The sequence below is a fragment of the Triturus cristatus genome, chromosome 4_1 (genome assembly GCF_964204655.1).
Source record: "Triturus cristatus chromosome 4_1, aTriCri1.1, whole genome shotgun sequence".
NCBI lineage: Eukaryota > Metazoa > Chordata > Amphibia > Caudata > Salamandridae > Triturus > Triturus cristatus.
The window spans coordinates 617,281,138-617,296,307 of record NC_140585.1 but is presented as its reverse complement, the minus strand read 5'-3'; the positions used below and the strand labels follow the sequence as shown (position 1 = coordinate 617,296,307).

Sequence of the window (15,170 nt, the reverse complement as noted above, 5' to 3'; positions counted from 1 at the left end):
CAGTTGGTGTAGGCTTTTCCCCCAACTTGCTACTGGCCATTAGCGTTATTTTATTAGCACAAAAGGTACCCTCATGTCTAAAACGGCACTAAATGCAGCAGAATATTAATCGAGAGCTGCTGCTTGTGTTCACTAAATGTGCTCTTGTGGTAGGATCCCCCCCCCCCCCAAATTAGTCCTAATTACGTGAGCAGGAGTAATTGCGTAATTATCTGTATTTCTGTGGCAGAGAGTAATGCAGAATTGCCGAAACTACTCAGGATACTCCGGCATATTCTAAACTCTGCCCAGGCCTAGTAAAAAGTCAGATATGTTGACAGTACAACATATCAGTTTGAATCTGGGATGGCAATAATAATGAACAACACCAGGGTTAATTGACGCTGTAACATTTTGAGTTAATTTTGGTTTATTGGTGAATTGATACACATAGCTACTGGTAAAAATCACCCACAAGCCAATTTGCTCTTAATGTGTGGGGAAAAAAATCTATAGCTCTGGTTTCCATATGCAAATTCTTAGGATCAAATACTAAAAGATGTGTTCAAGATTAAGTCTGAGTTACACCTGGAAAAAATAATACTTTACACCCACTTACTAACATTTTGTTCGCAGAGTGTGAATCAATAAACATCTTTTTATGTACATGTAATTCAATAGTTTTAGATTCTTTTGACAGGCATAAGATTAGTGTTTGTAAATTGGAAGCATTTGTGAAATTACCACGTGTGTCACATAATGCATACCTAGTTTCAGTAATCAGGATCTCAACTGTTTACTTGCATTTCCCTAATCCCATAACATTTTTGCAAAATGGCACAGACATAGCCTGATTGTTTACAGCACACAGGCCTGGTGTATCAAAGGGTTCTGCCCATTCTGTTTCTATGGGGAAATGCTTTGATACACAAGAGCTAAAGTCTCCTATTTCACCAAGGATTCCATCTTCCACATTTGGTGAATACACAACAGCATTTCTGACTTTTAACATGACTCATCAGTTAAGAAGCCTTCCACAGTTTTGTTATGCCTTCACCGAGCCCAAAATCATCCACTGTAGCAAACTTCATTATTATATGCTTAACTTTGTCATGTAACCTATACTGAGCAGACCATTACTGGCCCACTCCCCAAAACCATTTGGGTGAAGTATACTACTTCCCCCCCAAAATTGCTTATTAGTGTTGGATTTTTAGCTATCATTTTGATTTTTGTAATACTTATGAACTCAATACAAAGATCATCAAGACAATACATGCCTTCGATATGTAGGGCTCTCTTTGCTAATTGTAATAAAAAAAAATCTTGTGTGTATTTCCAATGAAACCTTGATATCTAAAAACTGCAATTCATGTTCCAAGTAGTAGGTGCTATTATTTGATTAGACTGTCAGGTGCGTGTATAGATGCTGATAGTAAGGAATACTGCAACACTGGAAATATTTCAGCACCTGGCCTTTGAGTCGTATTCCCAGGTCCATTAACAAACGTCAGAATTATTTTCTCTTTCGAAGTAGAAAATGAAGGAATATGACTGCCAAACACTACATTACACTACTACGACTAACTTGTAATGTGCTTCATATGCTCCTTTATATCCTCTAATCATCAAGTTACTTGCACCTCATTCAGGGTCCTATTATCTCTACCCAAGCAGGTGTTTGAAATTTGACATAGTTGGGTCAATTTGGCAAATCCGACAGCTAACTACATTTTTATCTCTAACATCCCCCTGTGTTCCAGCTGTCATTCCTTTCCAAAACTCTGAAAATTCAGGTTTTTAACAGCCTTACCTATTACCCATATACAACCAATTTGGCCTTCTTGTACCTAGTTTCCAGCCTCTATACTCTTCTAAATATCAACACACCACTCATCACAATCAACTCTTTTCAATTGATATCCTCCTTGATCGTTTTGCAATGCTACTATATATCTCAGCGAGTTTACTACTGGTCTGGTAAGTCCTCACCTACTCATCTAGCATTGGGTATTCCATAAGGTTCTGTCTTTGATAGTTACTTTTGTTTTGGGCCATCAATTTGTATTGATTAACTCATCCAAGAATGGAGTACTTTTGCTTCTTTCGCCCTCATCAATATTCTTTTTTTATTTACTTTCCTCCCTGATAATCTCTCCTGCGTGGAAAGTTGAAATACTATTTGACCTTACTCTATGAGAAGCATCATTAATTTCTCCTCAAAAGTGACTGCCAGGCTGCAGTGGCTCAATGCCAAGAAGATTCACACGCACTCTCCATTCAGTATGTCTAAATCACCAATAAACATGCTTGCCATGTGTAAGTCAAAGTATTATTCTTGTTCGCTGCCAGAAACACTCCTCGCCTTGTCACAAACTTATAAAAATTGCAACACAAGTTCTCTGTACTTGTCATTTTGGGTGACAATCAGAACGGCTGTTAGTTAGCACAGACATATAGTCAAGCTCTTCATTCTAGCCTTTGAGGCAATTCAGCGATTGGCCTTGCCAGTTCTCTCACACTATTTTACTCAAACATCGCACTCTGCCAAGATTCACATTTTCTTTGTGACACGGCTCTCCGGCTCAGTATCAGCTTTCAAGAGTTTCCTCGAATACTGTTTACTGCACCTCTAAGTTCAGTAATACTTCCCCACTTAAGTATTCAATTCATGTGCCCAACTATATCCATCATATTAGAAGCCCAAAGTGTGGACTGTAGCCAACACGGTCCTCTTAAATTCACTTACTATATGTGTTATAGTTGTGGTCTAATATGTTATATGTATCCACTCACACTATACTACTGATGTATGTATTAGTGATCTTCTGTTAATTAAACCAATGTGTCAAGGAAGTCTCAGTTTATCTTGTTGTGGTAGGCAGGGCAACAGGGTACAATTAATCCCCTAATGGTCCATGTCCTTCTATGGGGATTATTCTCCATATTTGCCACCATTTTACTGCCCTCTGATCTGGAGGCAGATCATGAAAATGACTGATCTGCCCAACTCTCAGTTCGCTTGATTCAATTATAGGAAAATTCACAATTTTCCCACCCCTTGAGATTGATATCTATTTCTTGTGCTCACCAAATCCCAGATTTTTAGTGCTAACATGGGACCACACAGTGAGTAGGAGCACCACTTTCTTTTTCCTGATTATTCTCGGTTGCATTAAATAGTAAAGGTTAGTTTTGCATTCACATCATCAAGAAGAAACACAGTTCTTCAACAATGTCGAAATGTCTATGGTGGCTGAACCCCATCTAAACAGAGAATCATATCCCAGTAGGGACATTTGCATTCTCTTCACATTAATATTTTACTGTGATGGAAACAGCAGCTCCTTTAACTACCATAAACACCTTCAAAGTGCCTCTTGCCACCATGGCATTTGTCTGATGCCTGGGTGAAAATGTAGACATTATATCATTATGGAAACCACTTTGCATTCCCTGGGGTTTTCCCAAACATTGCAGTTGATGTACCCCTCTCAATTACATTCTAATTATATTTACAAATAAATAACGAAATACTTTCATTGTCCCTACCACAATTTGTACTTGTCTACACCAGTACTTCAGCATGACTTTTACTTAGCCCTCACTGATTCTTTGATAGTCTCAATATGTATGTTTACAGTATAGGTGTCGGAAAGGAAGTTGACAGCCTAATGATGTGAGGAAGTAAATGTTGGGAAGTAAGAGGGGATACCCACTGGAACCACCGCACATTTCCCTTCTTTTTCTATAAATCACATTGCCATGTCATCAGAGCTGGGTATATTTTAGTCGAGCAAAGGGATGTGAAGAGCTATCAACTGTATTCCTCCAAGTAATCTGTCTTTTTCTGTTTTTAGAAAGAAGGTAATGGAATGGTTTCATATGTTAGGCCTCACAATGTATTACTGATGCCACTCGGCACAGTGCTGCTTTGCTTGTATAGTAAATTGTTGGTATTTTTGATTTTCTAACGTGCAATGTTTTTTTCTTGCAGAGCCAAAACCTGTACAGATTGCTGTCCCTTATGAACTCCACAGCAAGCATGTGGTACTTTTTGTTCAAATGCCTGATGTGGGGTTATTCGATGGCATATTGGTGGCAAGAACAGGCATTCCAAGCACAACTTTTGCTTTAAAGAGTGACGGCAAAATAACAATTGAAGACCTTATTCCGGGCACAGAGTACGAATTCTATATTTCGACAATTAGTAAAACGATGCACAGTTCTGCATACCAAATATCTGCAGTTAAAACATGTAAGTGTTCAAAGTACAGTATTGGTTTATTTCGCTTTTGTGGACATACAATTCTGTGTCCGCAATCTTTCTGTGGTATTCTGTGCGCACAAACAAATAAGTTTCAAAAAGCACCTTCAGCAGTTTTTAATATTTTTTAGGCATGCGATTGTAATACAAGTGATTCGGCCAACCGCATTTTCCTTGTTATTCCAGTAGGTAGAGGATTAATTGCTTAAGGGCCCACATCTTCACTGTTCGTGTCTGATGCAGAGAGATGGGTGCACTGGTGTTTAATTTCTTAGTGTATGTAATTAATTAGTGAGCTGAATGCACTCAGAGCAGTATCTCAAAGGAGATTTGGCATGGGCCCGACATCATATAATATTTCACAATTTACAAAACTGCTTCCGACGTTACTTCTGTGCAATTCCAAAAACTTAAATAGTCACATTAAATAATTTTGTGCTGAGATGGAATCCTGAATGCCCCACAAGAAAAGTTACTATAATAGACAAAAATATTATAATTTGAGTCAGTGGGGTATAGGAAAAGTAATATGCATGACATGTAACCCAGTTGAAGAAATAATGGCCATCAGAAACAGGTGATATGATTAAAACACCCTGAGGAATAGTGCACGGAAACATACTTCCATCAGAAATGTGGGGACCTCAGTACAAATAATATTGTAGTGTACCAAAGCCAGCGTTTCTGCTTAATAACTCCAGATGTTTCAACTTTTTCTGGACTCTATTTCTGCTATATTAGGACTTTGTGTACTCTGACACTGTTTATCAGTGCCTAAGTGGGCGTGCGCTGCATTTGAAATGGTAGTGTGAAATTGGTTTAATCTCAATGGTGTATTGACTTTCTAGAAAGACCATTGTAAGTTAGTGCAGAAATTGCTTGGAAGTTAAATGTAATATTTGGGCTGCATTTTGCAGTTTAAAACCACTGCAGTGACACAAGGCAGGGAAAAGGTCTTTTGTCATATAGGACAGTTGTATATATGTGATAAGTCATATCTAAAGTGTGCTATGTAAGCCCACACGGTTGGGTGCCTAATATATAAAAATATGGCATGTTACAAATTTGGAGTAGTATGCCCTCACAATGGAAACTTACTGCAATGCTCTCTTCATTGTGGAGGTTAAAGATACATTTTCCATGAACAGACAATCAATATTTTGTATTTATACATAGGTAAATGATACAAAAATGTTCAAAGTTATTTTTCGGTAAGTTTAATAAATCTAATTCAGTGGTGAAAATAGAGGTTTGGTAACTTTAGTGGAAAAGTAACTTTTAGAAAGTGTACTTTGTGCTGCCTGAGAGAAAACAGTTTTAGACAGTTTACCTCTGAGCCCTACTTTAGAAACTCAGTACATTTTCCTGGCTGAGTTAACAACCCTGGTCCTAGAAAACATTGACTTGGTGTGAGAAATCGGCTTATTGATTGAAACCCTACTCATCAACAACCACAGTCATTGTGAGCTGCATCTGTTTCGATGAGGTCATCCGTCACGAATCTGCTGTGCCACTGGGACAGGAAGAGCCTGGTTTAGGAAGGTTTAGTCCTGGCAAAATTCTTTATTTGGCAAGGGTAAAATGTCAGTTTAAAAGAACACACTGGCTGCAATGGCAGTCCTGAGGAATGTTTTAAACAGGCTACTTAATTGGCAGGGTATGCTCAGACGTGAGTCCCTTGCTCACTTTACCACTGGATTCAAGCAAGCCTGGCTGAAGACGGCTGAAATGCCAGAAACCGGTCCTAGGAAGCTTGTTTCCGGTCCAGGGAAGGCATGGCTTGGCAGTTCGGGCTGGACTGTTCCCATGAGGCACAGGGTCAGACTGATTTGCATATGGCCATGTCTGAACTGGGGTGGCAGAGTGGGCTAAAGAACGGTGATGGATCAAACCCAGATCTGTTGACTGGGTGTGAGTGTTTGATTGGTTCTGATGCTCCGTCCATCACCACCCCCTTTTGTACCGCTTTGTTCGCCATAAGTTGGCAGGGTATGCTCAGACGTGAGTCCCTTGCTCACTTTACCACTGGATTCAAGCAAGCCTGGCTGAAGACGGCTGAAATGCCAGAAACCGGTCCTAGGAAGCTTGTTTCCGGTCCAGGGAAGGCATGGCTTGGCAGTTCGGGCTGGACTGTTCCCATGAGGCACAGGGTCAGACTGATTTGCATATGGCCATGTCTGAACTGGGGTGGCAGAGTGGGCTAAAGAACGGTGATGGATCAAACCCAGATCTGTTGACTGGGTGTGAGTGTTTGATTGGTTCTGATGCTCCGTCCATCACCACCCCCTTTTGTACCGCTTTGTTCGCCATAAGTTGGCAGGGTATGCTCAGACGTGAGTCCCTTGCTCACTTTACCACTGGATTCAAGCAAGCCTGGCTGAAGACGGCTGAAATGCCAGAAACCGGTCCTAGGAAGCTTGTTTCCGGTCCAGGGAAGGCATGGCTTGGCAGTTCGGGCTGGACTGTTCCCATGAGGCACAGGGTCAGACTGATTTGCATATGGCCATGTCTGAACTGGGGTGGCAGAGTGGGCTAAAGAACGGTGATGGATCAAACCCAGATCTGTTGACTGGGTGTGAGTGTTTGATTGGTTCTGATGCTCCGTCCATCACCACCCCCTTTTGTACCGCTTTGTTCGCCATAAGTTGGCAGGGTATGCTCAGACGTGAGTCCCTTGCTCACTTTACCACTGGATTCAAGCAAGCCTGGCTGAAGACGGCTGAAATGCCAGAAACCGGTCCTAGGAAGCTTGTTTCCGGTCCAGGGAAGGCATGGCTTGGCAGTTCGGGCTGGACTGTTCCCATGAGGCACAGGGTCAGACTGATTTGCATATGGCCATGTCTGAACTGGGGTGGCAGAGTGGGCTAAAGAACGGTGATGGATCAAACCCAGATCTGTTGACTGGGTGTGAGTGTTTGATTGGTTCTGATGCTCCGTCCATCACCACCCCCTTTTGTACCGCTTTGTTCGCCATAAGTTGGCAGGGTATGCTCAGACGTGAGTCCCTTGCTCACTTTACCACTGGATTCAAGCAAGCCTGGCTGAAGACGGCTGAAATGCCAGAAACCGGTGCTAGGAAGCTTGTTTCCGGTCCAGGGAAGGCATGGCTTGGCAGTTCGGGCTGGACTGTTCCCATGAGGCACAGGGTCAGACTGATTTGCATATGGCCATGTCTGAACTGGGGTGGCAGAGTGGGCTAAAGAACGGTGATGGATCAAACCCAGATCTGTTGACTGGGTGTGAGTGTTTGATTGGTTCTGATGCTCCGTCCATCACCACCCCCTTTTGTACCGCTTTGTTCGCCATAAGTTGGCAGGGTATGCTCAGACGTGAGTCCCTTGCTCACTTTACCACTGGATTCAAGCAAGCCTGGCTGAAGACGGCTGAAATGCCAGAAACCGGTCCTAGGAAGCTTGTTTCCGGTCCAGGGAAGGCATGGCTTGGCAGTTCGGGCTGGACTGTTCCCATGAGGCACAGGGTCAGACTGATTTGCATATGGCCATGTCTGAACTGGGGTGGCAGAGTGGGCTAAAGAACGGTGATGGATCAAACCCAGATCTGTTGACTGGGTGTGAGTGTTTGATTGGTTCTGATGCTCCGTCCATCACCACCCCCTTTTGTACCGCTTTGCTCGCCATAAGTTGGCAGGGTATGCTCAGACGTGAGTCCCTTGCTCACTTTACCACTGGATTCAAGCAAGCCTGGCTGAAGACGGCTGAAATGCCAGAAACCGGTCCTAGGAAGCTTGTTTCCGGTCCAGGGAAGGCATGGCTTGGCAGTTCGGGCTGGACTGTTCCCATGAGGCACAGGGTCAGACTGATTTGCATATGGCCATGTCTGAACTGGGGTGGCAGAGTGGGCTAAAGAACGGTGATGGATCAAACCCAGATCTGTTGACTGGGTGTGAGTGTTTGATTGGTTCTGATGCTCCGTCCATCACCACCCCCTTTTGTACCGCTTTGTTCGCCATAAGTTGGCAGGGTATGCTCAGACGTGAGTCCCTTGCTCACTTTACCACTGGATTCAAGCAAGCCTGGCTGAAGACGGCTGAAATGCCAGAAACCGGTCCTAGGAAGCTTGTTTCCGGTCCAGGGAAGGCATGGCTTGGCAGTTCGGGCTGGACTGTTCCCATGAGGCACAGGGTCAGACTGATTTGCATATGGCCATGTCTGAACTGGGGTGGCAGAGTGGGCTAAAGAACGGTGATGGATCAAACCCAGATCTGTTGACTGGGTGTGAGTGTTTGATTGGTTCTGATGCTCCGTCCATCACCACCCCCTTTTGTACCGCTTTGTTCGCCATAAGTTGGCAGGGTATGCTCAGACGTGAGTCCCTTGCTCACTTTACCACTGGATTCAAGCAAGCCTGGCTGAAGACGGCTGAAATGCCAGAAACCGGTCCTAGGAAGCTTGTTTCCGGTCCAGGGAAGGCATGGCGTGGCAGTTCGGGCTGGACTGTTCCCATGAGGCACAGGGTCAGACTGATTTGCATATGGCCATGTCTGAACTGGGGTGGCAGAGTGGGCTAAAGAACGGTGATGGATCAAACCCAGATCTGTTGACTGGGTGTGAGTGTTTGATTGGTTCTGATGCTCCGTCCATCACCACCCCCTTTTGTACCGCTTTGTTCGCCATAAGTTGGCAGGGTATGCTCAGACGTGAGTCCCTTGCTCACTTTACCACTGGATTCAAGCAAGCCTGGCTGAAGACGGCTGAAATGCCAGAAACCGGTCCTAGGAAGCTTGTTTCCGGTCCAGGGAAGGCATGGCTTGGCAGTTCGGGCTGGACTGTTCCCATGAGGCATAGGGTCAGACTGATTTGCATATGGCCATGTCTGAACTGGGGTGGCAGAGTGGGCTAAAGAACGGTGATGGATCAAACCCAGATCTGTTGACTGGGTGTGAGTGTTTGATTGGTTCTGATGCTCCGTCCATCACCACCCCCTTTTGTACCGCAGGCTCACTAGTAGCATTTAATTTACAGGACCAGGGTACATGTAGCACCACAGTAATATGGATTTATAAGTAAATGATATGTGGCGATTGGGTATAAGTGAATTTTACCATGATTTAGGGAAAGTGCACATGCACTTTAGCACTGGTCAAAAAAAGGAGGGGTGAAGGCAAAAACGTTTAGGGATGATCCTGCAGAATGGGCCAAGTCCAGCACTTGGGCTCTGATGCTAGGAAGGCAGTGGTTTTGTCATCATCTAGCCACTTAACAGGGATAAACCAACTGAGAGGGTAGAGAGGAACGATTGGCAGACCAAAGGACAGCTTAGCACTTATTCTTTTGATACCATTCATTGTAAAGACCCCCTACACGTTCTAGCCTCAAACCCAGCAGGAGGGAAAATCAGTGTAGACATTGAAAGAGGTCTGTAGCTGAAGAAGACAAAGCTCCCCTCCCCCAGATAGGGTATGGGGATGGCCATCTTGCATTTATTTTTTCTGGGAATTCTTGCAGTAAACCAAAGATGAAGTGCTGAAAAAGGTGGCAGGGATAATGTGAGAGAATAGTCAGAATTTGTTGTAGGAAATTCTATGATCACTAGCTAGTCCATACAGTAAGATTGCAAGTCATCACAACCACTTCAGAACATTTCTGAACCTGGGAGGACAAGACCCGATGCAGGGAACGTGCTTGGTGAAATTTAGAACTCTAAACACATTGGAAGTATGAAATGACTTTAAAATTTACTGCACAACATGTCATGTCAGTGGTATTGGCTAGTTGAGGAATCTGCATCATAAGGAAGACTTAAAGTGTATGTGGATTATGATATACAGATCTTTGACAAAGCACTTTTTGTCTGTGAGTGAAACGCATTGGCTGTTCATCTGTATTTTGTGTCAAGCAGCTAAAGAAGACTATAGAGATAGCTTTTTACTACAAGCTTGAAACTTCTGCAGCATTTCTTAGACTGAATGAAATGATTTATTTCATGTTGACCAGTCTGTTGTCTCCCTTGTTTTGCAAGATTTATCAAGGCGCTGAGTATGCGACTGAATTTTTGTATTCCCTGTTAGACGTCTCATAGCAGAGGAGCAATAGCAGTCTTCTCAGTCCTCCTCTGTGAGAGAGCTGGGGCATGATTTTATGGAGGGTAAAAGGCTTGAAGCACACTTTTCCATGTTGGAATATAAGCACATATTTTAGATAGGGCTTTGGGATAGCATCACACTAGAGCCCTGCATATGAACCGGAGCCTTGACGATGATGATTTAGCTGTTATCAGTGTGTGTGGGACTAGTCTGTAGATGAAAGTAACAGTCTGGATTCTAAGATCTAAGCGCAGATAAAGACAGAAAACCTATATTTGGGTTTCTATGGACCAACAGGAGAGCTTTTTGGTGCAGCTGGAAATCACCTGAACGCTCCGTGTGCCTCTATGCAGCCTCTCTCGTGGACAACTGGGGTTAGAACCGAGCAGATTAAAATTATTTCCCTTGATACTGCGTCTGCTATTAGGTATCAAAGACAGATGCCAAGGATGTGTAAGGGTTCAATCAATCCATCAATCAGGTTGCTTGTAAAGCCTGACTACTCACCCTAAAAATTTTGGTTTCTGCCAGTCACCGCTTGCTTAGTTTGGCTTCTCCCTTCCGCTTTACCGTATAAGCCCTCCTCTACATACTCCAGAAGCCAGCCTACAAATAACCCCTTCTCCTTGCCGCTGAAATTTTTTTTACTTTAAAGCTGGGCACGGCGCCTGCATCAGGGATGCCACGATATATGTTTCATCATTGTGTTTTTTAACTCTAAAGTGGAGTGTGGCGCCTACTTCAGGGATGCTTTATGTTTCAACATTGTTTTTTTTCACTTTAAATCTGAGCACGGCGTTCGCTTCTGGTTGGGGAAAATTAGTGGCGTAGCCTGTTGATTCTCCCAAATCACAACACCCCCATTGGCCCCCACAACCTCCTGTCACCCATGGCTTCTCCATCCTGCCTCCTCCCTCTGTGTTCCTTTCGCCCCCCCCTCCACTTTTTATTTTTTGACACCAAAAAACACAGATCTAGAACTTAGCTCCTATCTATATGTTTTTTTCCCAGCAAAAAGGCAAAGCTATCCACATTATTACAAGCCACACAATTAAACTCCACACATTTCCAATCCACACCACACAAAGCAACACCAAATCACATCACTCAACAACAGAATTACACAACACAATGCATCCAATCCACACCACAAGAGTCCACATAATGCCACAAAATTCCACAATTAACAATTCCAATCCAACCCACATAATTCCACTACACACCACATACATACACTCCATAAAACATGGGTAAAAGACATTGTAATTTACAATGCCAATAGCTCTAACTCAAGCAAATATGAGACCTACTGCACGAGAATGGAAGAGTATGGTGTGTTCTGCATGGAGTAGCCCATAGACATGCAATGAAGTGCAAAGTACTAAACATGTTCTCTCCGACTAAAACACATTCATTTCCACATGAAAAAGAATCTGATGCCTAAACATAAAGAGGAGGATGCATGCTGTTAAGAAATGGTTAAACTATAATGATATATTAACGGTAGGGCATTCAGTGCATCAAATTATAGTCTGTGCACCCTCAATACCATTAGGTAAAGCAGGGCCCTGACTGAGGGAATAAAATCACTTGAAAATTATTTTAAAATCCGGAACATTTCAATGACAAATTGATTACTTTCGTAATGCATAAATCATATTAAGATTATAGTTTTAGACTTTGAGACTGTACGTACAACTAGCAGCTTCGATGTATTTGTTTTACAAGCCAGTGGAAACTTGCAAGCAAAATGATTGGATCTGAGTATGAAATAGATAGAGAAAAGACAAGGCAATGCTGGGTGAAAAGCAGGGGTGTAACAAAGGCTCCTGCAGCCCATGCGAAACGGTGAGGGGGGTTGATTGCCCTTTAAGGGGCCCCAACCATTTGGAGGCCCCATTCAGCCCAAGGCAAATGAATATCTGTGAGATGTGGGAGGCTACAGGGCTTTTCTGCACATGCTTCAGGGCCCCACATCATTTTACGTTATACCATTGTTGAAAAGTATGACTACCGTGGTTTACAGTGATTTCCCGCCTCTTTGAAGCAATCCTGGTTATAAACAAGAATGTGAATAAGTAGGCCATCCTGTCTTGTCACGAAAATGAGTTGTGTGTTAGTTGTATACTAGTATCTGCTGCAAGCAGATGAACACTAGTTAATTTCAAATATTTTGTGTTTTTCTTTTTTTGTACAAAATGTATTTGACCTTGAGGTTGAACACCAGCACCCTAACACTTTTGTGCTAACCTTTTGTGTGGTTATGCTATTTCTACACGCTTCCTTAAATAATAGGACTGTTACTGAGAATTGACACAATGTTATAGTGGAAAAAGCTGGATTTGCACTAAATGGAAAGGGGAAATGTCAATTATCTAGACCAGGGGTCTCCAACCTTTTCTGTATTGAGAGCTACTTCGGCTCATGGAAAGTCCTGTTGAGCTACTAGCAAATGTTATCACTGTAAAATATTGGCATTACATGTAAATATTAAACTATGACCACCCTAAGCAGGATTATCATAGCGCCACCCAAGTATTCCAGGTGCTAGTACCAGAAGATATGCAATATTAAATGCTAAATGCCCACACCTGACTGATAAAGTAACATTCAAATCTTCACATGCCTTGTTGCACAAAGCACATGACCACAGCAATAAGTGTCCTCAATTCAGCTTGGCTTATCTTTCAAGTATCAACTTTAAATGTGTTTTGGAATTGCAACCTCTTGTCTTCATCAGCATATCAATTTCTGAAAATGCACAGATTTTTCTATCACCACTTTCCATTTTGAGCAAACAAACTAAATTTTCCTGAAGAAAACCTGTGTTTGAAAAGAATGCCTTTAAAATACACGTTTTCATTTTTAGGAACTACATAGTCCCCAAACATCAGCTAGTCATTTTAATTGGGCACTCACCTGTACAAATGCCTCACATGGACAGACTGCTTCAAATGCTTAGGTATTAGTCATAATCCATGGCACCGTAGCACAGAGGGCGACTGTATAATGCCAATACTGCCCACCAGTATAAATTGTGCCAAGTCTGGACACCATAAGGACCAGGATGGCCACCATATTATTAGTCATGGTCATTATTATGCAAGGCAGCCACAATTATATCAGGGACAAATAAATATAGTGCAGTCATGCTCATAATATGTCACTGATGGCTGCCAGTATACCATAACTAGACCACGAATACTCAAAATAGTAAAGGATGGCCATAATTATGTCATTGGCACTATTATGCCATGAACTGACACAATTGTGCCACAGACAAAACCTATATGATGGGGGCTAGCATACCCATTTGGTAGTCCTTGACACCAAGTGTAGCTTACAGGAAACAACAGTGTTTATAATGGACGCACACATAGATGAATGCAGATGAGGCTCTTCATTTTCTCTGCTCAGGATCATAGCTTTCCTCAGCCTTTGGCTGCTCATGCACCCAACTGAAACTGACTCCTGCAGTCCCACACTTAAGTTTAGTGGGTCAGCACTTATTACTGCTTAGGCTACCACTGCCACTCTTCATTTATGGCCCACTGTTCACACACATGGTGAAATTGATAAAGCAGGGGACTACCACATGGCTAATCACCTTGGGGCATATGTATCAACATCACCATTTGCGATTCTCAAATAGCGATTTTTAAAGAATCGCTATTTGAGAATTGCAAAACGGGATGTATTTAAAAAATTGCAAACTTTTTGCGATTTCTTAAAATTCCTTAATTGCGATTAGCAAATTGCGAAATCGCAATTAAGGAATACCTGCCCATTCATTTCTATGGGCCAGGAGACCCATAGGAATGAATGGGAAGTAATTCTCAAATAGCGAATTCGCAATTTGCTAATCGCTATTTGAGAATAATTTCAAAGGTGCAAGGGTGTCATGATGACACCCTGATGCACCCCTGAAATGAGCATGTGTGTGCATATGGCGCACATACATGCCCTAAGGGCATGTATGAGCGTCACGTGGCACTTTGCAAAATTAAAAATAGTGCATTTTGAAAGGAAATCGCAAATTACCACCAACTGGAAGTTGGTGGTAATTTGCGATTTCTTAAGGATAATTCGCACAACTTGGGTGCTTTTTACATTTCATTTAAGAAATCGCAATTTGCGATTTCTTAAATGCTTACGCAAAATTAAGAAATCGCTAAATTAGCAATTCCTTAATTTTGCGATGGGATTTTGCCTAATACATCCCGTTTTGCGAATTTTTAATCGCAAACGCTGTATTTTGCGAATCGCAGCGTTTGCGATTAAAAATTCGCTTGATACATATGCCCCTTAGTCCGAGACTGGATAAAGGTGACCATGTGGCAGACTCAAAAGGCCGACACAGTGTGTGTTTGATTGTTAATACGAGTTCCTGCCGTAGGCTGGTTGGCTAAAGATCTTCAGATGAGAAGTGCTGCCTTTTTTAATGTGCTTAGAGTCTCTGCATAGACTCTCTGAATGGGATACTGGGATTGACTTCACCTCTGAGAGCTACTTTGAGGGTACTGGCGAGCTACCAGTAGCTCCCGAGCTACTCGTTGGAGACCCCTGATCTAGACACTAAGGGCCTTATTACAATGAGGCCCAGAAAGCCTCCAACCGCAGGTTTGGAGGCTGTCCGAGTCTCATTGCGGTTTCAATTCCGACCGCCTAATTACAATCTAGGCGGTCGGAATTGAAACCATCCGGTCATTCTAGCTGGATTCCGACAGGCCCAAGGAGGCCATCGGCCTGTCGGATAACAGCACGTAATCCCAATGGACGGCATTTCTACAGTTGGGAGGGAATACGATTTTGGTTTCCAACAAGCTTTCTATGACGGGCTTTTCGACATGGAAAGCCTGTTGGAAAGTGAGTTTTGCGGCC

At 42.8% G+C, this 15,170-nt stretch overlaps 1 protein-coding gene across 1 annotated transcript in view; it reads left to right on the top strand.

Moving 5' to 3' along the window:
* PTPRQ (protein tyrosine phosphatase receptor type Q) overlaps positions 1 to 15,170 on the top strand; it is a 1,724,016-nt gene that overhangs the window by 186,758 nt on the left and 1,522,088 nt on the right. Inside the window, exon 11 of the mRNA XM_085652983.1 lies at positions 3,977 to 4,237. Coding sequence (XP_085509109.1) covers positions 3,977 to 4,237 — 261 coding nt within the window. The remainder of the gene's footprint in view (positions 1 to 3,976; positions 4,238 to 15,170) is intronic.